This window comes from Canis lupus, chromosome 9, assembly GCF_048164855.1.
Source record: "Canis lupus baileyi chromosome 9, mCanLup2.hap1, whole genome shotgun sequence".
In the NCBI taxonomy this organism is placed as follows: Eukaryota; Metazoa; Chordata; class Mammalia; order Carnivora; family Canidae; genus Canis; species Canis lupus.
The window spans coordinates 5,689,786-5,713,930 of NC_132846.1; the positions used below are offsets into that span (position 1 = coordinate 5,689,786).

Below are 24,145 nucleotides of genomic sequence, written 5' to 3' on the forward strand. Positions count from 1 at the left end.
TGGGGGAGCGGGGAGGGACCGCGGCAAAGTGCTGGCGCCACGGCCCGGGGCCGGCCCCTCCAAGGCACCGGCCTCCTTACTTCTCCTCTCCACCCAGCCTGGCCGCAGGGGCTACACTAGTGAAGCCAGGGAGAGGAGCCTTTGGCACTTTATCTTACCAGTTGAGACCTAAGTGACCCAGAGCTTGTCACTCCCCAACCTTTCTCCAAATCGGCCTCTCTGCAAGTATAGCACCCAGAGCCCTGAGCAGCACTCAACACAGCCACAACAAATGTAGTGTTCGTAAAGCCCTTGATTGAAGCCCTTCTTGAATCAGGCCCGAATGTCCAGTAGGGCTACAATGGGAGTCACTGTCCCGGTTTCTACCTCCCACATCAGTAGTATACTGGTAAATGTGTAACAACCAGTTTGCATTGTTTGCCACTTGTGGCCAATTTCAAGCTACCAGCATGAAATCACTTAGGGGATTGGGAAGAGATGCCAGTGTAATTAGATCTCCTGAGCTAGTAAGCCCCGCTCCAGACCACCTAGAGTGGACTTTCCTAAAGTCTGATAATCCCCACCCCAAGGGCACATTCCCCTCCATTGTCCTACTTCTTCAGAGGTGTAAATGAGTGTGAACGGGGCCCATTTCAGTCACATTTGTGCAATACAAGAAAGATTCCAGGAGGTTAGGAAATATTTTATTGACAACTAGAGAGGGAAGCACACAGGACTGCAAACTAAAACCCAATAGCCAGCAAGGGCCCTTTGGGCCAGGAACACTGCATCCTAGGGTCCTCACCGTCTCCCACCAAACAAGACTGGGCATCCAGGAGAGGGGGCAGTGGCTCTGGTATCCCACAGAGTGAGAGGATATATGGTGCCTCATTATGAGCGACAGGGTAAGGAGGTAAAATGGAGGGAGGGCCCATCACTGCCTAAGACCACCTCCTCCTCTCAGAGCCAACACCAGGTGGAGGACTGAACCACCTAAGATCTTGTAATCAGCTGCTGTCTTCTCATCATTCCTGCAGGAAGAGGGGGGAAAAAAAAGACCTTAGAAATACCATCTAGAACAGGATTCTAACACTGGGTTTCTTAAGTCTTTTTCCTGGTTTATGAACTCAGGTGAGAAAAAAAAATTACATCTTTATTTTTACTAACCCTTAACTGACATTTGATATTTTTAATTGTGAACATAGGCAAAAAACCCACAGTGGTATTAGCAACATGAGCCACCTGTTAACAACAGAAATTATTTTCATATCATATTACAACTCTTTGTAAATATTTTGAAAATGTCAAAATTATGGTAATTAGACCCACTATTAGATCTTAATGTATTAATAAACTGCATATTATATCACAAACTTGTTTTTAGTAGTTTGAGAACTGTATCTCAATATAATTTTGTAAATCTATGTATTTTATGTCTGCAAAAATCTTATTCTGAGAAGGAATTCATAGGCTTCAAAGGATCTGAGGCTCCTCCTCCAGTATTTGCTCCCTCAACCTCACGTAATATTGCCACACCTCATACCCATGTCAAACTCACATCTGTTTTCCACTATAGATGAGCCGCTGCTGCTGTGGGGGGATTCCCTCTTTCTCCTCCACACGCTCCTTGATTCGCTCCACCTTTAGGGGTACAAGTAATCAGGGACTGCTAAGGGGTAGAACCATGGAAGTGGAAAGAACAAGAGCTATGCAGATAGCATGAGAGGGAAAAGGACTGAGTTCATCAGCATATCCACACAAATGTGCAAGTAGGGAGACAGGCATGAAGTATTGGCCATATATTACCTTGTCTGTGGGTTCAATGTCAATCTCAATCTCCTTTCCGGTCAGCGTCTGAAACAGGCAAGTGTTTTATGAGTCCTACAGCCTAACATACAAGTTTTCTAGATAAAACACCCTGCTCTGGTCTCTGGGGATCTACAACTTCTGAGAGAAGCATGTTCAAGGCAAAGCTGCTTGAAGAATGTGACCCATACCTGTATTTATCAAACACTTTTAGGCTGTAGACAGTTTTGATAGGACAAGATGCTGTGAACCATTTTACGCCCCCCCCCATCTTCCCACCCCACCTTATTAGAATCCAAGAGAATATTGGCATCCCTTTGATGAGATAGCAGTAAGAGATGTCCTAAGGACAGCATGCCTTTGAATCAGGACGCTTTTGTTTCCTTATTAAAGCTAGCAATTAACATATAATTTTTCAAATTCTCAGGGACACCAGAGACCACCCCTAGCCAGCTTTTTGTTGTTGTTTTTTAAAAATTTTATTCATTTGAAGAAAGCGAGCAAGCATAAGCAGGGGGAGGGGCAGAGGGAGGAGAAGCAGGCTCCCCACTGAGCAGGGAGCCCAACGTGGGCTTGATCCCAGGACCCTGAGATCATGACCTGAGATGAAGTCAGACACTTAAATGACTGAGCCACCCAGGCGTCCCAGCTTTTTAAGTAACACTAAAATTCAATATTCCATTCTCCTGTAACTTCTCCAGACTTCTACCTAAGTACTAAATTGCAGCTCTAGTCTTGACTTCTTCCACAGGCTAAAAGTTGCTAATACATGTAATAATTACACTGATTGTATACTTTAAAATGTTGTCCTTCGGGCAGCCCTGGTGGCGCAGCGGTTTAGCGCTGCCTGCAGCCCAGGGTGTGATCCTGGAGACCCCGGATCGAGTCCCAAGTAGAGCTCTCTGTATGGTACCTGCTTCTCCCTCTGCCTGTGTCTCTGCCTCTCTCTCTGTGTGTCTCTATGAATAAATAAATTTAAATAATAATAATAAAATGTTGTGCTTCATCTAATTTAATCTCCCATTCACCCTTGCTTTTTTTTTTTCATCCTTGCTCTTAAAGCCCTATCTGCACCAGTCTACAGTAATCCAGACCACACCAGCCTGATTAGGAATATTTCTTTGTTTCTACTGTTTTCCTTGTTCCCATACCCTCCCCCACTCTTTCCCAAATGTTTAAGGACCCTTTAGAATTGATGACTGGTTCCCAGCGCACTTTAATACCTATTGCTAGTTGTTTAAGTGTCAAACCCTCTAATTTACACTCCGACCTTCAGAAAAAACAGAAATTCATCTTCCTAATCTAAGCACAAAGCAGTTTGACACATAAATGATGAGTATTTGTGAAAGGGCTAAGCACACAAATGATTACATTATGACCACAGCCAACATTTAATTAACACTTTCCAACAGCCAGAAACTCCCCTAAGTGCATCCATATATTTAATCCTTGTAAGTATTCATGAGATATGTACTATCACTATTACCATTTTATAGATGAAAATGGGGCTTGGATAAGTTAAAAAGCATGCCTATGAAATCAAAAGGAGAGTGTAGACCCAAACACACTCTCTGGTCCCAATGCCTGTGCCCATTTTTTTTTTTTTTTAAAGCTCTGTACGCAGTACTGCCTGAGTCTCACTGGTCTGGTTTTGGGACCCAATGTATGCTGTGATAGGTTAAAAAAATAACATATGGTTTCTACTTATGGTATTCACATTGATCAGCATGATGAAGTACTTAGGACCTAATTTCTCAACCATGAGAATCAGTTCAGTAAAAAAAAAATTTTTTTTTAATATTTTTTAGATCCAAGAGTGACTCCTTTAGTTTTATTTGGGTGCAAAAGAATAAATTACAACAGTGATTCTCAAGATTCTACCCCAACCCAAGCTGGGCTGTGTGACAATTTATGGGAAAAATGCAAAAGTGAGATTTTTCATAAAAATATATTCAGGGCACCTGGGAGACTCAGTTGGGTAAGTTTTCAACTCTTGATTTGGGCTAAGGTCATGCATGATCTCAGGGTCATGAGATGGAGGCCTGAGTCAGGCTCTGTGCTCAGCTAGGAGTCGGCTTGAGATTCTCTCTCCCTTTCCTTCTGCCCCTCCCCATGTTCTCTAAAATAAAATCTTTTCTAAAAATTAAAAATAAATAAAAACTAAAAAAGTTCTGAATGATAGAAACAACATACGGTGTTTTCTTTAAGCCCTTTCGGACAAAATGAAAAGTTTGCAATTCTGTATCATTCATAAATTATTTCACTTTATTGATCTTAATACTTTATTTTTTAAAAAGATTTTATTTATTTTGAGAGTGAGAAAGAGTGCACAGTGGGGAGGGGCAGAGGAAGAAGCAGATTCCCTGCTGAGCAAGGAGCATTAAGCCGGACTCAATCCCAGGACTGTGGGATCAGGACCTGAGCTGAAGGCAGACAAGCAACGGAGCCACCCAGGTGCCCTGATCTTAATACTTTAAATGCAAAAATTCTTCAAGCAGATAATCTATTTCTAGATTAACTAACTTAAAGGAAAAACCTGAAACTTGAGCAAATATCCCAAGAAGAACGTGTTTATTAAACAGGTTTACTGTAAACCATGAGGAACAGCCTAGTGCCTATTAATAAACTATTCAACTATGGTACAGAATGAAGTGTTTATTAGCAACAGTTTGTACACTAACACAGAAAGATCTAAAGAATGTATAATTAAGTATCATTTTCCATTTGTAGCTATATACATATGTATTTGCATAGAAAAAAGGATTAAAAGCATACATATCTCCTGTAACAATAATTATCTTTGAGGAAAGTAGCACTGAGGAGAGGGTTTATCAAGGGTAACTTTCCCTTTATCTGCACTATTAAAATTTCTAATAACAATATACTCCATGACATTTATAATAAACAAATACTCATTCTGATTTAAAATAAGAAATTTTAAAGAGTATTAAGTACCCTTAGAGGGGCGCCTGGGTGGCTTGGTTGGTTAAGGGTCTGCTTTTGGCTCAGTTGGTGGCCCCAGAGTCCTGGGATTGAGTCCTGCTTCCATTGTTACTCCCTGCTCAGTTGGGAGTCTGCTTCTCCCTCTCCTCTTTGCCCCTTCTCCTACTCATGCGCTCTCTCAAATAAAACCCTAAAAAAAAAAAAAAAAAAAAAAGACTAAAAGAGAACTGCTCTCCCAAGGCTAGGATGCTTGGACCTAATGACATTAAGAAAAGAAAAAAAAAAAAATATTGGTTTGTAAAATTTAAAACTCTAAGGACTGGCCTTTGTTTCTGACTGTAGAAGCTTATATATCCAAAGAACAATCTGGCAAAGTGGTGTCCCCATAACAACACTTTCAGGAAGATAATCATGACTATTAAAAAGTGTATCTATGACAATGGTCATTATAGCCTTTTGGTATTGAAAAATTACAATCAACCTAAATATCAAACAACTGAGGGTTAAATAAATTATGACAGAGGGAAAATTACATAATCCTCAAATAATGTGTGGAATAAGGATATAAGTCCAATTTTGTTTAAAAAAAAACACACAAAATACATGTGTATCCATACATATGGTTTCAAAAAATTTGGAAAGATAATATTCATGAATGTTTTTATCTTGAGTTGTGAGATTATGGATGCTTTTAATTGTATCACTTGTGCATTTCTGTATTTTTCATTTTTTTTAATATCATGGATACATTGTAATGAGAAAAATATTATTTTTAGAACAATGTCCTTGATGAGAGTATAAGAAAATGATTCTGTAAAGCAGCACTGTCCAAGAGATGTAAATGTAACGCAAACCACACATACAATTTTAAATATACTAGCAGTCACATTTTTAAAAGGTCAAATTAACTTTAATATTCTTAAACCCAATATATTCAAAATATTATCAATTCAACGTATAATCAATATAAAACAATATATTTTGCATTCTTCTGTTCTAACCAAATGTTCAAATTTCTGTGTGCTTTTCATACTTGCAAGCATGTCTCAATTCAGATGGTAAATTTTCATCTGAAACACCTGATCTGTATTTAAATTTCATAATTTACAATTGAAAAGGTAGATTTACATACCTAACTTGTTCCAAGCATACTTAAGTTTTTCACTGACTAAATAAAGTCTCAGGCTTTATATTTATATAAGTAAAATTAAATACAAAAAAAAATAGGTAACTCAGTCTCACTAGCAACTTGTCAAGAAGCACTCAATAGTCCATGTGACTAATAGGTACCGTTAGAGCATTCCAGCTAATATGAGAAGTAACAATAAAATTAGACATCCCCATTTTGTAATCACCAAAGAATTATAATAGACCTAGGCAATGACTAACATCATAGAATGCAAAACAAGTTAACAGAACTCCATACCATACCACCGTCTATAAATGATTCTCACAAGAACACATACAAAAGACAAATCAAGCTTCTAGATGTTATTACCAATCAACAGGAAATACTGAAGGAATATATATTAAAAATCAACATGGGAAGAGCGGCCTGGGTGGTTCAGTCGGTTGAGCATCCGACTCTTCATTTCAGCTCAGGTCATATTTTCAGGGTCTTGAGGTGGAACCCTACCTCAGGCTCCCTGCTCAGCAGGGAGTCCGCTTGGGATTGTGCGGTGCTTGCTCCCGCTCTCTTTCTCTCGCTCTCTAAAAATAAGTCGGGAGGCCTGGTGCTCAGCAGTTGAGCGTCTGCTGGAGTCCTGGGATCAAGTCCCTCACTGGGCTCTCTGCATGGAGCCTGCTTCTCTTCCCTCTTTTATAAATAAAAAATAATAATAAATAAATAAATCTATCTTTAAAAACCAAAAAGCCAGCATAGGAATGTAATCAGCAAAATCCAAACTGTGGGAGACTCTATCGCACCACCTAGTTTATTCAGCAAAAAGGGGAAAAAGGAGGAATTACAGGTTTTTTGAAAAACACTTAAAATCCCTATCAACCAAATGCAACATATGGATCTTAGTTGGACTCACATTCAAACCGTACAAAACAAATGAGAGAATGGGATACATTTGAGGATAGTGAGAACTCACTTAATCTTTTAGATGTGATAATTATAGTTACTTTAGAAAAAAAAGTCCTTTTTTTACATATAAATACTAAATACATACAAATAACACATGCTATGCTATTAGGGATTTGCTTCTTAAAACATCAGGTAAGAAAAAAAAAACATCAGATAAGGAAAGTTAGTGAATATAATTAAGATTGGCCATGAGGTGATAGTTTTTGAAGCTGGATATGAGGTGCTTTATATCCTCCTCTCTCTTGTTGTATATGTTTGAAATTGTACATAATTAAAATTCAAAGAATTGGACAATTTTAAAAGACACTCTTGATATGTCTTAGTGCGTTTCTTCCCCCATATCTGGTCACTGTGACTTTGGAATACATTCAATGCTGTTTAGCAAGTCAATGATGAACCTAAACCTAACATACTGCTTTAGGCACCAGAGGGGATATAAAAGAAATTAAGTGATCCAGCTCTTGCCAACAATCTTTCTCTTTTTTTTAAAGATTTTAATTTATTTATTTGACAAAGCACAAGCAGCAGGGAGCTAGCGGCAGGCAGAGGGAGAGGGAAAAACAGGCTCCCTGCTGAGCAGAGAGCCCAACATGGGGCTTGATCCGGAGACCCTGGGAGCATGACCTGAGCAGAAGGCATTTAACCAATTGAGTCACCCAGGTGCCCACCAACGATCTTTTCCAAGTAAAGATTTACAACCAAGAAACAGTGAGGCATACAATGAATAGAACCAGTATAAAAGGAAATGCCATGTTGAATATTACTACCCAAACACAAGGTATAATGCCAAAGCGCGATGGTGGGTGAAATCACATCAGTTTACATCTGAATGAAGGGCTCCTGGGTGGCTTAGTCGGTTAAGTGTCTGCCTTTGACTCAGGTCAGGACCTCAAGGTCCTGGGATGGAGCCCAGCCTCAGGTTCACCACTCAGCAGGTAGTGTTGCTTTCTCTTCCCCCCTCTGCTCCTCCCTATGCTCTCCCTCAAATGAATAAAACCTTAAAAAAAAAAAAAAAAAAAAACAGCCTGAATGAAATTAACATTTCACACCTAGTTTAATAGCTAAAATAAAAAGGACATGACTAAAAATTAGCTAGGATATAAAGGAGCTGGAATGCTTATTCACTGCAAATGGGAATGTAAAATGGTACAACCCCTTGGAGAACTGTTTGGAAGTATGTTTTAAATTTACATAGATTTACCACATAACTCAGTAATTCCCTTAACAGGTATATACCCAAAGGAAATGAAAATATATGTCTACAAAAGAACTTGTATAACAATGTTCATAGAAGCCGTCTTCATAATAGCCAGAAACAGGAAACAACTCAAATGTCCATCTACAGGAGAATGGCTAAACAAATTGTGATAGTCATTCAATGTAATACTACACAGTAAGAAGGAACTACACAGATACGACAACGGACACAATGCTGAGTGAAAGAAACTAGACATAAAATTACATATCCTTTAACTCCATTTATATGAAATTCAAAAACAAGCAAAACTAACCTATGGGATTTTCACAGGGTATGGGGGAAAATGTTCTAGATCCTGATGCAGGATGTGGGGTCAAGGAGTACTAAAATAAAAAAGATTATTTAAAGAAGGGGCATCTGAATGGGTCAGTTGGTTAAGCGTCTGCCTTCAGAACAGGTCAGATCCCAGGATCCTGGCTCAGTGGGGAGTTGGCTTTTCCTCCTCCCCCCACTTTTGCATGCGCTTGCAAATAAATAAGAAAAGAAAAGAAAAAAAGAAAAAAAATTTTAAAGATTTTATTTATTTATTCATGAGAGACACACACATACAGAGAGAGAGAGAGACACACGCAGAGGGAGAAGCAGGCTCTACGCAGGGAGTCTGATGTGGGACTCAATCCCAGAACCACAGGATCATGCCCTTGGGCCAAATGCAGGTGCTAAACCGCTGAGCTAGAAGAGAAAGAAATTTAAAGAAGACCTGTATGCTGATTTTTTTTTTTTTGTATGCCATGTTTCAGCTTAGACTCTGAACTTTAGAGTCTACATAGTAGGAGATACATAGTAGGAAAACCTGGTTGGAAGTATTACAGAGAAATAAAGACATCAATTAATGAAACCCTAGACCAGAATAAGGGTAATGGGAATGGAAAGAAAGTCAAGTAAAAAAGAAGTTCTCAAAGGAAAAATTAGGTTCTGTAAGTGAACAATGACTCTAAAGAATTGGGTTCCAGATACCTGGTAGATTGACAGGATCAGTATGAGATGAGTATTGGAAAGATGGCCTAAGGCTGAAGATGATGTATTTAATTTCTCAGAGATGAGACATCAAGAGAAGACAAATCAGGAGAGATTTTGTTGTAAAGGACTGCAGAAAGAGATATGGGAAAAATTAGCTACATGGAGATGACAGTTGAAGAATTCACAAAGGAACTGTGCTAATAAAAACCTATAGTAAAAAAAAAAAACCTATAGTAAAGAAGAGCTAACTACTTGCTTTCGTTTGCATTTAACCTATTTTTAAAAAAGCAGTTAACAAAAAAGATGAAGGACACAGAAACCTGTTTGTGGAGGCACAAAGAAAAGTGTTTCAGGAAAGGAGACTTATAATTTTAGAGAAATACTAAAAAAAAAATGGATTCAAAGAGACAAAATCTAGTAGTAGTCCCCAGACAAGCAGCACCAGCATCACCCAAGAGCATGTTAGAAATACAGACTCTCACGGCTCCGCAGACCCACGGAATTAGAATCAGCATAACAAAATCCCCAGGTGATTCTTGTGCACGTTTAAAGTGAAAAACCCAACCAGAACGCAGTGTTTTTTTTTTAAACTGCAGGTCTCAATCCATCAGTGAGTTATGAAATCTACCTAGAATGGAACTGGAAATATCAGAGCATTACCACATATGGTAAGTTTTTTGTGTTTGTACGGGACATTAGTAAGATTTTCTTACTGTAGGTTGAGATTTTTAGAAGTTTACAAAACCCTGAACATGACTAATAACCTCTAAGAGGATGTGAGAATCCATATTCAAAAGCATTCTAGTGTTTCTCAGACTTCGACAGTGACTCACACTAAGAATTACATACAGGCTAATAACACAAACGTGTTTCATATATATTGAACATATACATATATATAACGAGAACAAAAATTTCACAGAATATCCTGATATTTCTATTTTCTTTCTTTTAATGTTGCTTGAGACCCACTGAATTGATCTCGCAATTAGTGACTTTTAGTCTAATCAAAGTTTGAAAAACCATGATTTTTAACATGCTCTTTGGCCTCAAACCTCAGCTAAGAAATGAGTTAGAAAGACTGAAGAAGTTAAGAATGGCTGTGAAGCATGGTAAGTATACTAAAGAGCTGATGAAATAACAAACTTACTCAGCAGTAAAAAGGTCAAACTAATGTTGCACTGCGTCAATTTTTAGTTTCTCTCTCGGTCTGTAGGTACGAAAGAAGCAATAGCAGAAAGGACTAATGAGAGTTGGGAATTGGTGAAGAATCACGGGAGAGATGGAGATGTAAGAAACGCTACTAGTACCAAGAACCAGGGCACGGACAACTAACCTGCCTCAGTCAAGGAAGTGAGGCTGGTCCAGGATGCCCGGCTCAGAAAGGCAGGTGCTGACTGAACACACTCCCAGCTTTGGTTCCTGAAGGCCGGCTGAGACACCGCACATTGGCGACAGCCAGCAAAGGCTTACAGTCTAGCTCCTGAGAGGCCCTCGGTTCCCCAGGCTAACGTTTTTGTGCCGTGCTTGGAAGCAGTTGCGTTAGGGGCTGGGAGAAGCAGGTAAGAAGGGCAATGCAGAATGGAGATTACAGCTTATTCCAAGAATCCGAGAAGGCGAGCCAGGCTGCTGCTTGGCCTTCTCTATGACCGTGGGGGTTCTAGGAGAGCGAGACCCCAGACAAAGGCCGCCTCCATCTGGGTCATGGCACAGTCCTGGTGAGAAAGCAGGACCCGACCCGGTATTCGGGGGGGGGGGGGTCCCCAGCCCTCAAAGCCCTCTTGGGGGGGCTACTTCCCATCACCCCTCGCGCGGAACCCTGAGGCTGTCAGCACCCTCCAGGCTCGGGAAAGGCGTGGTTTTCCTTCCCTGCTTCTCCCGCAAGGCACAGCGGCCAGCCCAGTACCACAGCGTCTTGGCAAGGCTGGAGGTGCTCCCACCTTCACTTTAATTAGCATCTTCTTCCCAGTTTGGAGCTGCACACAGATAATTTGCTGCTTCCACCGCTGCGGTCGCCGCTGCCGCTCCCCAGCAATCCGCCTGTGTAAGTCACTTCTGCTTCCGGGTCACTGCCTGGCTCCACCCCTTCCCTTCCTTTCCCCCCCCCCCCAACTTCTTTCCACCGGGTTCCCGAAAAGCTCAGGAATGTTCCCGCGTTTCGTTTTAGTGGTGTCGTAAATAAAAAGAAGGCGGCGGTTTAGTTACAGCAGAGATGACGCCTCCGCGATTCTTAGAGTCCCTAGCGAGCCGGGGCTTGGAAAGCGGGGTCGAAACGAACTACTTCTCCCGTCATGCCAGGGGACAGCTCCACCCGCTCCACCCTGGGAGTCGTAGTCTTCCGCCCCTCGGATCCGACTGCAAGCTCGGTGTGTGAACCCTGTTACCCAGAAGACCGCGCACTGCCGCTGCCGAAACCGGGATTCTCCAATTAATCCTTACCGCCCGCATTTAGCGGAACGTGTTGGCACGGCCCACAAGGCTCTGCGGGGCTGCACGAGGCTAGTTGCTAAGCAAGGGCTACTGTGGTCAACTGCCGCCCGGGCCACGGCGACAGGAAGTGAGTACCCCTCTTCCGGAAACTAATTGTGGGAATACGCCCCCTATTCCTACTCACCCCCAAATCATCTTACCCCGAATTGGTCTTTGAAAGGGTATAAGGAAGAGTAGTGGGAGCAAGGAATGCACATTTTTGGGGTCATTCACGACTCCATCCTAATTCTCCCCAACAAATAGTACCTGGGACGGAAATACCACGGGTAATTGTAACCAAGGACAGATCAGAGGTGACAGACGAGGGACCATGCCTCAGCGAATGCCCTGATCTTCCATAATTTAAGCGAGGAGAAAGATGAGCCATGCCATTAGCATTAAGGCCTATGGGGAGATTGGTTCAGATCCCCGCCCACACCTGACTTTTCTCCAGTTTTCAGATCTGTTGCTACCCCAAGGTCCCCACCATGCCTCACATCGACAGTGACATCAAACTGGACTTCAAGGATGTCTTGTTGAGGCCCAAACGCAGTACCCTTAAGTCTCGAAGTGAGGTGAGCCTGCTTTTCTAGTTGCACTGTCTTGACCCCAAGCTCCTGGTATGCCAGGACTGAGAATGATTCCTGGTTCTTGTCCTCCTGCAATACTCGTTTATTTGATGGATGAAATGCTGTTTCCTGTTCATATCTGCAGGTGGATCTCACAAGATCCTTTTCATTTCGGAACTCAAAGCAGGTGTACACTGGGATCCCCATCATTGCTGCCAACATGGATACTGTGGGCACCTTTGAGATGGCCAAGGTTCTCTGTAAGGTAGGACTTCCCTTATGTAGGTTCCTCACTGATGACCAGTTGTGTGGGCCGACTGCAGAGGTATTTGCATCCCCACCCCCATCCCAAGTCAGCTATCTGGCAAGTAAGTTAGGATGCTCCAATTTACTTTTATCCATTTTATCCATTTTCTCCAATACTGATGCCCTTTATCTGGTAAGCTCAAAGGCACATGTGAATTAATAAAATTCAAAGCTAAGTTTTGCCCCATTTTTCTGATACATAAACATAACTTTTCCTTTTCTCCTGTCCAGCAGTTTACATACCCTGCCAACTTTTCCCACCTCCCAGATCATCCCCTCCAAATCAGATTCATCCCTCCAGTTAACACTGTTGTCTAGGACACAAAATATCCACTGTTTTAGTCAGAAACTAAATACAGTTTGAGTGTTCAAAAATTCGTAGCTAGAAGATCCTAGAGAAGCAGCTGTTAATTTTCTTTCATGTCTACTATCCTTTTTCAATTTTTATTTTTTTTAAATCTTCCTTTTCTTTAAGTCTTAGGTTTCTGGGAGTTGCTGGGATGTGCCCAAAATGGAATGTGTTTTTCTTATATACAGGTTATTGTTCACTTTGAAAATAGAAGATGCTGCTCCTATCAGTAATATTACCTGCCTCTATACTTGTAGCTGAGAAGGTAGATAGATACTGTGGGCACTCAAAGAACATATGCATTCTTCTGGTTAATCCATGTAGCCCTCATTGTTGGATTCTGCTGCTGCTTAAGGCTCTGTTAGCCTTAAGGACTTCATCATCCTTTCTCTCTTTTTGATCGCTGTAAGTCTTTGTGGAATGTCTGTTGTCACTTCTCTGAGGTTGATAGTTATACAGTTTTAGTACTTTATTGCTGTTGCAATTCACTAGCTGCTTAGGAATCTTCTCGTCCATTGTCCACCTGCTCTGCCCAGTAGAGTTGAGGAATAGTGAATCTGACTTCAGCATTAACAAATGTGCGGGAGGGATCCCTGGGTGGCGCAGCGGTTTAGCGCCTGCCTTTGGCCCGGGGCGCTATCCTGGAGACCCGGGATCGAATCCCACGTCGGGCTCCCGGTGCATGGAGCCTACTTCTCCCTCTGCCTCTGTCTCTGCCTCTCTCTCTCTGTGTGTGTGACTATAATAAATAAAAAAAAACAAAAACAAAAAAATAAAAAAATAAACGTGCTGGAATAATACGTGGACTTTCTGGGGACTGTCTTAATGCTTTGAGACTGGCTTTCAGTACCGCTGATGAATGCTAAAAAAAATAGATTTTAGAGGTATAGCCAAATTTCACAGTAATAATAAGGTAAAAATATATAAAAATATAAATATTTTTTCCTAGATCTCTAGCTTGGTATGTAATTGGATGTGCTCATCATGTCACACTATACCAGTATATCTCCAAGGTCTACTGACCTCGTGATTTTTTTGTCTGTATATCAGCATATTGATGGCAGAATGTTGCTGAGAAAGCAAATCCAGTACCAGCTTTAGCTAGGTAGTGTTGATGAGTGAGTACAGCAATATCACTTCCTTACTCCTAGCTGATACTTGACTTCCTTGGATTTGTCATTTGGAAGACTTGAGCTATCTCTGTCAACCGCTCTTGTCTATTTGCATGCCTGCACTTTTAAACCACAAGCACTAGTGGGATGCCTGGGTGGCTCAGTGGTTGAGTGTCTGCCTTTGGCTTAGGGTGTGATCCCAGGGTCTAGCGGTTTGGGGATCGAGTCCCACGTCGGGCTCCCTGCGGGGAGCCTACTTCTCTATGCCTATGTCTCTGCGCCTCTCTGTATGTGTGTCTCATGAGAGAGGCAAAGACACAGGCAGAGAGAGAAGCAGGCTCCATGCAGGGAGCCCGACGTGGGACTCGATCCCAGGACTTCAGGACCACGCCCTGGGCCGAAGGCAGACGCCCAACCACTGAACCATCCAGGGATCCCCAATAAATAAAATCTTTTAAAAAATAATAATAAAAATAAAGCACAAGCACTGGGGTGCCTGGCTGGCTCAGTCAGTGGAGCATGTAACTCTTGATCTTAGGGTTGTGAGTTCATACCCCACCTTGGGTGTAGAGATTACTTAAGAATAAAATCTTTATTTTTTATTTTTAAATATTTCATTTAAAATTTTCATTCATTAACAGTGGCCTTTGAGTGCCTTTCTCAAAGTATTGGGATATTGTTTTGCAGTTTGTTGACCTAGAGAATACAAATCTGGTGAGTTAATTGTATCCTTGAACTTTTTTGACTTAAGTACATGGAAATGGACGTTTTAGGTTGTCCATGTCTCCAAAAAAATTTGTTCTTTACCCCAGTAGACATGGAGAAAGAATAGGGTAGCACCTTATGGGCTCCATTAAGGCCTTATTTTTTGTGAGCATTTAGACTCACTGAATTACTGCCAGTAAACGAACCAGAAGATACCAAATAGGTTAATTCAGTACTAGGTTGCCATAGGGGGAGGGGCTGAATCAGTGCAAGCAGACACTGGCTCCATCCAGCCTCTTCATGGTTCTTTCTTGTCTGCTGCTTGTCCCACTGCACCAACAGCTTGCCTTTGTTACCTTTTTTTTCTTAAGATTTGAGAGCAAGCGAGTGAGCGAGCATGAGTGGGAGAGACATAGGGAGAATCTCAAGCAGACTTTGTGCTGAGCAGAGAACCCAACATGGGGCTTAATCTCACAACCCTGAGATCATGACCTGAGCCGAAAACCAAGTCAGATGCTTAACCAACTGTGCCACCTAGATGCCCCTTTATCACCATTTAAAATTTTTTTTAATTTATTATTTTTTAAAGATTTTATTTATTCATGAGAGAGAGAAGCAGAGGGAGAAGCAGGCTGTGGAGCCTGACGTGAGACTCGATCCCGGGTCTCCAGGATCACGCCCTGGGCTGAAGGTGGCACTAAACCGCTGGGCCACCCGGGTTGCCCTCTTTGTTACCTTTTAAATCAGAAGCCCTGTATGTGCAGATAGGTAAAATCCAATCCAGATGACTTAGTACTTAGTGTTGGACAAGCATTGGCTTATGGTATAAAGCCCTACTGGTATTTGTAGGGAGAATAATAAACTAAAATTCCAGCGCAACCAGCAGTTTCTTCAAGTTGTTTTCCAAATTTCAGTCTATTTCTCCTCAAATAGAATACTATAAAGGTCTATTTCTAGCAAAAGAGATGCTAGTGAAGTTCTCTCCTTTTTGATGGCTCTTTCTTCTCCCCAGTTCTCCCTCTTCACAGCTGTCCATAAACACTACAGCCTCCAGCAGTGGAAAGAATTTGCTAGCCAGAATCCTGACTGTCTTGAGGTAATGCTGGTCCTTTCCTGATCCCTTCCTTATCCCAGTTTTCCAAGCATCTCTTTTTGGCTTCCTGGGGACAAACCCTCACCTTCCTCTGCTGGCTGCTCACTGGGTCATTTGTGACATGCAGTGGCCCTGTTTTCTTCATAGCATTTAGCTGCCAGCTCAGGCACAGGCTCTTCGGACTTTGAGCAGCTGGAACAGATCCTGGAAGCTATTCCCCAGGTGAAATATATATGCCTGGACGTGGCAAACGGCTACTCTGAACACTTTGTTGAGTTTGTAAAGGATGTGCGGAAGCGCTTCCCCGAACACACCATCATGGTATGTTTCTGTTACCCGTAGTTGGTACATTCCTCCTTTCACTCCTTCCTGACACTCCCATTTTGTTACATCAGTTCATTTCTCCTGTGCTGCATTACCATTTTCCTAGTCTACTGAATCATGTCACTGGGTGATAACCCATGGTTCCATGCTTAAAATGTTTAGATTGGTTAGTGCAGTTATCTCTGTCCCTCAACACATGCCTTGTACATATCTATGATATATATTCATCTGCCTACTGAAGCGGACATGTACTAGAATCATATTAAAAGGGTTGCATGGAAGAGTTTTATTTTTTTTACAAGCTTAGGGGACTAATGACAAGGCCTCGTTTTCTCCACAGCCTCAAGGGGCCTCTCTGTACTGTCTATACAAAGTAAATACAGCTATGCAGATAGGTATTTAGCTTACATTACTATGTCTTTTCCTTTCTCTGAAGTCAGAGATTTTATGGCATAACTGCATAAGGACAAGGTATGTTTGGGTCTCTTGGAAAGAACAGGGAGATAATCTACCGTAAGTCAGCTCTGCCCTTGGTCCAGTTGGGCTCCAGCTTTACCCCTAGTGCAACAGTGACACTGGCCACTCACCCCCTTACCTCAGCTTGGGAAGCAGTCCTTTCCCAGTAGAGGGAACCTAGGTACTCTTCTTTGTAATAATGTTGGAAGGTTATGGTTCAGGCTTGGCGTGTATGAGAGCACACAACCTCCCCTCTCATTTTTAACCCTCAGAGTGCCCTGTTTCGATTGCTTTGTCTCAGGCAGGGAATGTAGTAACAGGAGAGATGGTGGAAGAGCTGATCCTATCTGGGGCTGATATCATCAAAGTGGGAATCGGACCAGGTAAGTGGTTCACTGGGTGCCAAAGGCTACCTGTCTGGTGTCAAACGCCTGTGAACACTTCACCATTCTCATTGCGTTCTTCTCAGGCTCTGTGTGCACCACCCGGAAGAAAACTGGAGTGGGGTACCCACAGCTCAGTGCAGTGATGGAGTGTGCAGATGCTGCTCATGGCCTCAAGGGCCACATCATTTCAGTAAGGCCCAAGGGCAGGGTAGGGTACAAGGCTGCCAAACATCTTCTTTTCTGCGGGGTGTGGAAGCTGTGGTAGCGGTGGCTCAGGATTCCTGGGTTCCTGTCGGCTTTGAGGTGGGCTGCAGGGACATTGCTCAGAATGCTTGGGAAATCCACGTTGTCTCTTCCTAGTGGTCCTTACTTTGCAGGATGGAGGCTGCAGCTGTCCTGGGGATGTGGCCAAGGCTTTCGGTAAGCATGTTGGGAGAGCACAGAGGGAGAGTCCTGTAGAAGAGGATAAGTCACCTCTGAGGATCAAGGATCAGGCTTGGGGAGGCCGAGAAAGCCATTCAAATTCTCTCACAATATGAACCAGTAACCCTGAAGCTGTAGTGTCATCTGGGGCAAGCCAGCAAGAGAAATCCTGAGACTCTGATAGAGACTTCCCAAGTGCAGGCCAGGTCCATCTGTAATATCCCCAGACTGTTGGACTAAAGTTAGAAACCTTTGCCCCTGGGGGACACTTGAAGCTTTGGCTGCACACAGTGAAAAGAAACAAAATGGCAAAGGCAGCAAAAAACAACAACAACAACAGAAGCCAGGGAGGGAATCTCCAGATTCCTTTTAAATTCTTGGAGAAATCAGGCCCACTGAGGAGTAGAGGCCAGAGCAGACCAGGCTTGTGTGGGTTGTGTGTCAGCTAGGGAAACAAAACCAGGAACATGTTATACTCATTGATAGGACTGAGAATTTGGGGAGTTGCTTCTGAGGGTGGGCATGTGGGCACCCGGACCAGATTCAGTTCTTTCCCCCCTTCTTGATGCTGGCAGGGGCAGGAGCTGACTTTGTGATGCTGGGTGGCATGCTGGCTGGGCACAGTGAATCAGGTGGTGAGCTCATTGAGAGAGATGGCAAGAAGTACAAGCTCTTTTATGGGATGAGTTCTGAAATGGCCATGAAGAAGTATGCTGGGGGAGTGGCTGAGTACAGGTATGTGCAGAGGTCCAGGAGCTGAGGGTTCCTGTAAAGTGTGACCAAGAGGGTGGTGGCAGAAGTCCTGGCTGCTGGGAGGTGCACGGTACGATTCTTGGAGGAAAAGCGGTGAACTGGGGTAAATGCCAGAGACCAGGGAAGAGCCATTGGGCTTATGAATCCAAAAGGAAAAGGTAAGAAAGTTTTTCCTCCTCTAAGGGCCTCAGAGGGAAAGACGGTGGAGGTGCCCTTTAAAGGGGATGTGGAACATACCATCCGAGACATCCTTGGAGGCATCCGCTCCACATGTACCTACGTGGGAGCAGCTAAACTGAAGGAGTTGAGCCGGAGAACCACCTTCATCCGGGTCACCCAGCAGGTGAATCCAATCTTCAGTGATGAGAGCTAGACCTGAGCAGCTGTGCCCTCTCAAGGCACTAGCACCTCCCAAGTGGGTTCCTCACCCATCCGAACTACTATGGCTATTTATCACTCAGTCATTTCCAGTTGTCTCACTGCTGAGGGCTCCTGCAGTAATTCTGTACTCTGTACACACATAATGCCCAGGGCACACACTGGGGAGGAAGCGAGGCAGCCAAGCTAAGAAAATGAAGACAGTCAAATGCACACTGGGGACCCAGCATCCTGAAGATTATTAAAAGGAAAAGATGCTGGTTCCTATCTAGGTGTTTAATGTGGCTTTGATCTGGAAGAGTTAGGCTCTTGAAATCATGTTTTGGTAATGAGCTTCATTAAATAGGAGCTTTGAATACCTAAAAAGCTCAGAAGTGTTGACGCATTTTAAATATCTCAATAAAGAGACCTCAGTGACTTTAAAGAGATTCTGGATCTTTCTGCACAAGCCTCGCATCTGAGTGCTGTTCCAGGGCAAATAGAAGCAGAGTTGGCATAGTAGAGTCAAGGACAGGAAGCACATTTTCCATGTAGTATCTCCATCCTAGTGCCACCACTCCCGGGTAGTCTGGCGGCATGAGAGTTTACAAAGTACATCCTGGCATCATGACACACAGCACTTTCTAGCATAGCAAAGGGAAATTTCTCTATCAACCCTTCTTGGCACACGTGAACAACATTTTCCAGGGGGAAGTGCTAAGGCAAAGGGATTCCTCCAGCCTTGGTGAGGCCAATTCTAAGGAATGACCTACACTAACTTGGTAAGAGCCTTCACTGCCCTTCCTCACACCAAGACCATGTTTAACAAATCCAAATTTAGATTAACAGGGATTACAGAGTTTTTAGCAAGGCAGTCAGGTACCACGCTTGGGGATTCCACTTTATTCCCACTAAAACTGTGTATAGAGCTGAGGAAAGAGACAGGCAGGGTGCAGAGGGAATTCTCATCCTATCCTAAGTGTCTGGACTTGTCCCTGTGGTCATGGAAGGGACAGACATGGCACTGGGGCCAGAAGCGGGGAGGTATTCATAGAAGGTGGGAATCAAGGTGTCAAACTTTGTCTTCTGAAAGTCTTCCAGAGACTCCTGCAGAGAAGGGAGCAGGGAAATACTATCATCATCTCAGTCCCTGAGCCCTCCATATTTTGGTGGGTTTCTCTGGTTCTGCTCAGCCCCTTCCCCCAGCTTTCTGTGCCTTCCTACTCACCCTTCCTTCCTTCTGGACATTTTCTTCTTCATCAGAGTCCAAAACCAAGTCCCCTATGGTAATGACAGAGCTGCACAGAGATGGAGGACACACTGTAGGAAGGAAACCAGAGTCAAAGCACCCTTCTAGGGGGACAGACCCTCAAGAGTCCCCAAGAGAGGAGGCTGTCTGACCCAGTCCTGACTCAGGATACTTACCTGGTTTCCTAGCCCTAGGAGGGGACAGTGAAAGTCTCAGGGGGTCCGCTGGGCAGACCAAACAATTCCTGCAGGGGGAGCAAGCAAAGAAGAAAGGAGAGGTGAGGGGAAAGCAGGCAAAGAATGTGCTGCTGGTAGGGAGAAGCAACTGTTCCACTCACTCTTCTTGCTCTGAAGCCAACAGGTCAGCTGGGTTCTTCAGAATCCTTTCCCCCAGGATTGGGGACAGATTCTTAGACTTTCCAGTGGAAGCTGCTCTCGTACCCACAGCACCTGCTGGATCTGCCATGTGCATCCCATGTTTTTCCTTGTTCTCCGGCTCAGATATGACTTGGGATGGTGAACCCAGATTCCTAAAAGGGAACAGCATGACTGTGGGGCGCTCCTTATGGCCTCCCTTAGTGGATGCCCATTGGGACTGGATTTTTCGCCGGCCCAGAGGGGCCAGATTAAAGTGGCAGCCAGCTGTAGGTACTGGGTGCTTCCTTGAGGCTGGTTCCTGAGGAAGGTATGGGCCAGGCCTGGCTTTTGGCAAAGGATGGTGAAGTGCCAGTTTTGGTTGCTGAGGAGGACTCTGCTCCGTGGGCTCTGTCATGCTCACTGAGTCAGTAACGGAGGACTCTGGAAAAGAAAACGAAGCTCTTTAGGACAGAAACACAATTCAGTCTGGTTTCTTATGCCTCAGGTCCATGTAACCTTTCCAAGAGCCCATCTCAAAAGGTTTCAGGCCAAACAATCCACCCTCAAGTTCCCTAGTACCTGAAAGTGGCCACCCCATGTCCACACCATATTGGCTCAAGGCAAAAGAAGAGGTGATAGAAACTCCAGGCTGCATCCAACTCAGCACATCCTGAAGCTGTGGGCAGAGGGAGAGAGGCATGAAGACCACAGTCCTTGATACAACCATCCCACGCACTGCCCTTCTTTTTGCCCCAGGAAAACCTGCTGTGTTTGCAGTGCAGGCAGTGCTTTTTCTAGCTGACACAAGTATTCAAAAAACAGCTTTTCCATGGCAGCCAGAAATGGTTCCCCATACTCTTGTTCAAGTTCCTGCAGTGGGGAGAAAAGGTCAGAGGAGGATTAGGAAAATTAACCGCATAATAGCTTCCAAACCAGCCAGCCAGTCTCACCTGCAGCTTGGAAGCCAAGTCCACTGGGGCCTCTGCTAGTTGCTTCACCTGTTGGCAAAACGTCTCCTGTGCCTCCGAGATCTTCCTCAGATCCTGCTTTGTCTGTTGAGCGTAATGAAAAGCGGACAGTCTAGGGTCACCAGGACCCAGTGGCCGGAAGGAGAATCAACATCGTGGCACCCAGTGTTAACTGGGGAATAAGGCTTGTTCCAGGGGTTACTCACAGCTTTGGGGTCCCGCACTACGTGTCCAGACTCTGGGAAATGATGGTGCAGGACGTTCAGAACCTGGGCCCACGGCCGGCCCTGCAGGATCAACTCCACCACTACCTGTGAAGGGTACTAACTTCACAATCTGCGCTTTGGGGCCAGCTGCCCTTTTCCAACCAGTCCCAACCCCAAGTGGTCGGACCTCATCAGGTCCTCTCGCACCCGCCCTTTTCTGTCTTCCAGCTGCTCCTGGTCCGATACCTTGGCGTTTAGGCCCATACACAGGCGTTCGTGGTGGCGGTAGCGAACCAAACCGGGGGCGGCAGCGCGCAGCGACCGCAGGAACTGTAACACCCGCGGGAAGTGCTCCACGCAGCGACCCCGCACGACGTGCCAGCAGGCGGCGGCGGCGAGGCGCAGAGCGGCGGGACCGGCCCCCGGGGGCGTGGCCGTGGCCGCGGGCTCCGCCCCCGGGGCTGTCCCTCTGGCCGCCATCCTCCGCGCGAGGCTTCGCGACTCCTCCTGCGGGCGAAGCTTCCGGTGCCTCTCAGTGGCTGGGCTCCGGCGGTCCGCGCCGGGAAGCTCGCGATCCGATGCCGCCCATGGGGCGCCCGAGTCCTGGAGGCCTTCAGCGCGCGCGGGCGGCTGGGAGGAGAAGCCAGCCGGCCCGGGGCCCGGGGTCTCGGCCGCGCCGCCGCCCCCTCGCGCCCGAGGGCTACCCCGCTTCCGGCTCTGCCGCAGTTTCCCTGCCCCGGAAAAGGGCGGCAACGGAGAGCCAATGGGCCACCGGCGGGGGGACGCGGCGTGGCGTCATAAGGCGACGCCTCCACAGCGGGCGCCGCCCCCGCCCCGCCCCGCCCCGCCCCGCCCCGCCCGCCGAGCCCGCGAGGCCCGGCCCCGGTACCGCCCCACTTGCTGGTCTGGGAAGCGAAGGCCCTGCCGTGCCCCTGCCCCGTCGTCTGAGCCACTGCGGTTCCGTTCCTTGGACGGAGCCTCCGAGCGGCGTCGGCTTCCCGTAAGAAAGCAACTGTTCCTTTCGCGAAACAGGAGAGGGCGCCCGCCTTTCAAAAATGAGGTACTTGGGACCCCTGGGTGCTCAGCGGTTGAGCGCCGCCTTCGGCCCAGGGCGTGATCCCGGAGACCCGGGATCGAGCCCCGCATCGGGCTCCCGGCATGGAGCCTGCTTCTCCTCCCTCTGCCTGCGTCTCTGCCTCTAGTTCAGTGTGTCTCATGAATGAATAAATACAATCTTAAAGAAAAAATGAGGTACGGAGTTTGAGAAAATAAAGAAGGTGGTTAACTTGGTGTTTGATTTATTTATTTATTTATTTATTTATTTATTATCTATTTATGATAGAGAGAGAGAGAGAGAGACGAATAAATAAAGTGAGAGAAGCAGAGACACAGGCAGAGGGAGAAGCAAGCTCCATGCAAGGAGCCCGATGCAGGACTTGATCCCCGGACCCCAGGATCACGCCCTGGGCGGAAGGCAGGTGCTCAACCGCTGAGCCACCCAGGTGTCCCTGTATTTTCAGTCTTTACATGTCTGTCACCCCCACTGAGTGGGAAACCCCAGGGGAGAGCTGGTTCCTTTTTGTACATGCAGCATCTTGTTTGTGTATTTACAGCTAACACAACCAGCTCCTTTTTCAGCCTTCTTTCTCCTGTCTTAGGAGCCCCTTGTCTTGAAGCCTTGTTACATTCATAGGTTCAAAAAGACAAGTGGTCAGTCAGAGCTTAGAACTTTGGCCAGGTAATCTCATGGCTGCTGCGGGCGCAAGAAGGGTCTTGGGAGGGAGAACATGGGAAAAGTCCAGCTAAGAAGAAAAATAGAAGGTGGTTGTCCTCAATTCTTACATGCATAGGAGCCGACCCTTTGGGAGCTTGTTAAAACAGACTTCTTGGCCTCTGTTCCAGGGATTCTGGTTTGTGAGGCACCCAGAAACCTGAATTATTGACATCTCAGTTGATTTGAATGTAAGTGGTCTAGGGACTATGCTGGAAGAACCCTGAGCTAAGGGAACAGTTTCAGTCAGACCAAAACGAATCCTCCAAGTCACCCAAAGGAAAATTGACTGTGTGTCTCTGAGCATCACCTTCCCCTGCAGTTTCCTCTCTCTGGGGAGGGACCCCTGTCCCTCCATCCCCGGATGGCACCCAATCAGTGCTGCTCTACAAACCTGAAACCTGGGGCTTCTCCTACTACTGCTCCTCTCCGCCCTCCACCCTGCCACATCCTGTCCTTCCCAAAGTTCTGTGAACTTTGTCTCCTAGATGTTCCACCAAGCTTTCTACTTCTGTCCCCAGCACTACCGCTCTGGCCCCAACTACCATCTTGAGCATAAATGACTATGATTGCCTTCCAGTCTGGGTCTCTGCATCCACACCAACCCAGCTCTGATCTATTCTTGATACTACAAGCCCAGCAATCTATCCAAAACACAAACTGGTCCTGTCACCTCCAATTCCTCAAAGCTTTCAAAGGCTTCCCACTGCTCTAAGGCAGACAGAGATCCTTAATCTGGCCTATGAGGCCCCACAAGGTGTGGCCTGTGCCCCTCAACTCCAGCTCCTACACTCTGCCCTTTGCTCTCTCTGCCTTAGCCACATCATCTTTCAGTCTTGTTTACTCTTCCAGACTTCCTCCCACCACAGGATCTTTGCACAGGCTATTCCTTCTGTCTGCAGTGATCTCTTCCCTTTCCTCTACCTAGATATCCTCCTCCAAGGTCACCTATTTAGGGAAAGCTTTCCTAACCACCACCACCAGGCCAGGTCACATGCCTCTACTGTAAACTTCAGAGCTATTTACCCTACTTTATTTCATGTAGTTATTCTGTTTCTTTCGTAGACTGCAGGCTTCCATAGGGCAAGAACTAGCATTGTCCTGTGCTTTAGCACTTAGTCCATTGCTTGGCACACATCACTGAATATTTGTTAAACGGGCAAAGGGATAGGTCCATTAGCCACTGCCATGGCTGGATCCTGCCAGTCAGTCTCTCCTGTAAAATTTTGGTCCAACTGTGGACAAATACACCCTTTCC

General features: G+C 45.2%; 3 protein-coding genes and 1 long non-coding RNA gene across 6 annotated transcripts; 1 reads left to right on the forward strand and 3 right to left on the reverse strand.

Annotated features, from left to right (window-relative positions):
• Positions 1-661: 661 nt before the first annotated feature.
• NEDD8 (NEDD8 ubiquitin like modifier) lies at positions 662-11,567 on the reverse strand. Its single transcript, XM_072838023.1, has 4 exons — positions 10,976-11,567; positions 1,786-1,833; positions 1,538-1,620; positions 662-1,010 (listed from the first exon to the last, which is right to left on the reverse strand). Exons 1-4 carry the CDS (start codon positions 10,991-10,993, stop codon positions 914-916), a joined length of 246 nt encoding a protein of 81 aa, XP_072694124.1. The 5' UTR covers positions 10,994-11,567; the 3' UTR covers positions 662-913.
• LOC140639718 (uncharacterized) lies at positions 9,033-10,511 on the reverse strand. The gene is made up of 3 exons (XR_012036329.1): positions 10,372-10,511; positions 10,186-10,245; positions 9,033-9,162 (listed from the first exon to the last, which is right to left on the reverse strand). It is a non-coding gene; the product is annotated as an uncharacterized lncRNA (long non-coding RNA).
• On the forward strand, positions 11,373-18,782 carry GMPR2 (guanosine monophosphate reductase 2). 2 transcript variants are annotated; one of them, XM_072838004.1, is made up of 10 exons: positions 11,373-11,592; positions 11,959-12,079; positions 12,219-12,338; positions 15,558-15,641; positions 15,786-15,959; positions 16,720-16,801; positions 16,888-16,994; positions 17,182-17,224; positions 17,803-17,962; positions 18,164-18,782. In XM_072838004.1, exons 2-10 carry the CDS (start codon positions 11,993-11,995, stop codon positions 18,351-18,353), a joined length of 1,047 nt encoding a protein of 348 aa, XP_072694105.1. In that variant the 5' UTR covers positions 11,373-11,592; positions 11,959-11,992; the 3' UTR covers positions 18,354-18,782. The 2 variants fall into 2 exon arrangements, with proteins under 2 accessions (XP_072694105.1, XP_072694106.1); XM_072838005.1 differs by lacking the exon at positions 11,373-11,592 and adding an exon at positions 11,654-11,791.
• Positions 16,225-21,895, reverse strand: TINF2 (TERF1 interacting nuclear factor 2). Of its 2 annotated transcripts, none has more exons than XM_072838002.1 (9): positions 21,363-21,895; positions 21,117-21,221; positions 20,893-20,994; positions 20,705-20,812; positions 20,522-20,618; positions 19,924-20,383; positions 19,763-19,830; positions 19,566-19,657; positions 16,225-19,444 (listed from the first exon to the last, which is right to left on the reverse strand). In XM_072838002.1, the coding sequence occupies exons 1-9, from the start codon at positions 21,594-21,596 to the stop codon at positions 19,313-19,315; spliced, it is 1,398 nt and encodes a 465-aa protein (XP_072694103.1). In that variant the 5' UTR covers positions 21,597-21,895; the 3' UTR covers positions 16,225-19,312. The 2 variants fall into 2 exon arrangements, with proteins under 2 accessions (XP_072694103.1, XP_072694102.1); XM_072838001.1 differs by having other exon boundaries at positions 16,225-17,257; positions 21,363-21,736.
• Positions 21,896-24,145: the final 2,250 nt, after the last annotated feature.

Coding starts and splice junctions, on each gene's coding strand:
- NEDD8 (XM_072838023.1), bottom strand. Junction 1,621..1,785: donor ACATTGAACCCACAGACAAG/GTAATATATGGC, acceptor GTACCCCTAAAG/GTGGAGCGAATCAAGGAGCG. Junction 1,011..1,537: donor ATCTATAGTGGAAAACAGAT/GTGAGTTTGACA, acceptor CTCTTCCTGCAG/GAATGATGAGAAGACAGCAG.
- GMPR2 (XM_072838004.1), top strand. CDS start 11,993: ATGCCTCACATCGACAGTGACATCAAACTGGACTTCAAGGATGTCTTG. Junction 12,080..12,218: donor CCCTTAAGTCTCGAAGTGAG/GTGAGCCTGCTT, acceptor TCATATCTGCAG/GTGGATCTCACAAGATCCTT. Junction 17,225..17,802: donor GGATGTGGCCAAGGCTTTCG/GTAAGCATGTTG, acceptor TGATGCTGGCAG/GGGCAGGAGCTGACTTTGTG.
- TINF2 (XM_072838002.1), bottom strand. CDS start 21,596: ATGGCGGCCAGAGGGACAGCCCCGGGGGCGGAGCCCGCGGCCACGGCC. Junction 21,222..21,362: donor GTATGGGCCTAAACGCCAAG/GTATCGGACCAG, acceptor TACCCTTCACAG/GTAGTGGTGGAGTTGATCCT. Junction 19,445..19,565: donor ATGTCCAGAAGGAAGGAAGG/GTGAGTAGGAAG, acceptor CCTTCTCTGCAG/GAGTCTCTGGAAGACTTTCA.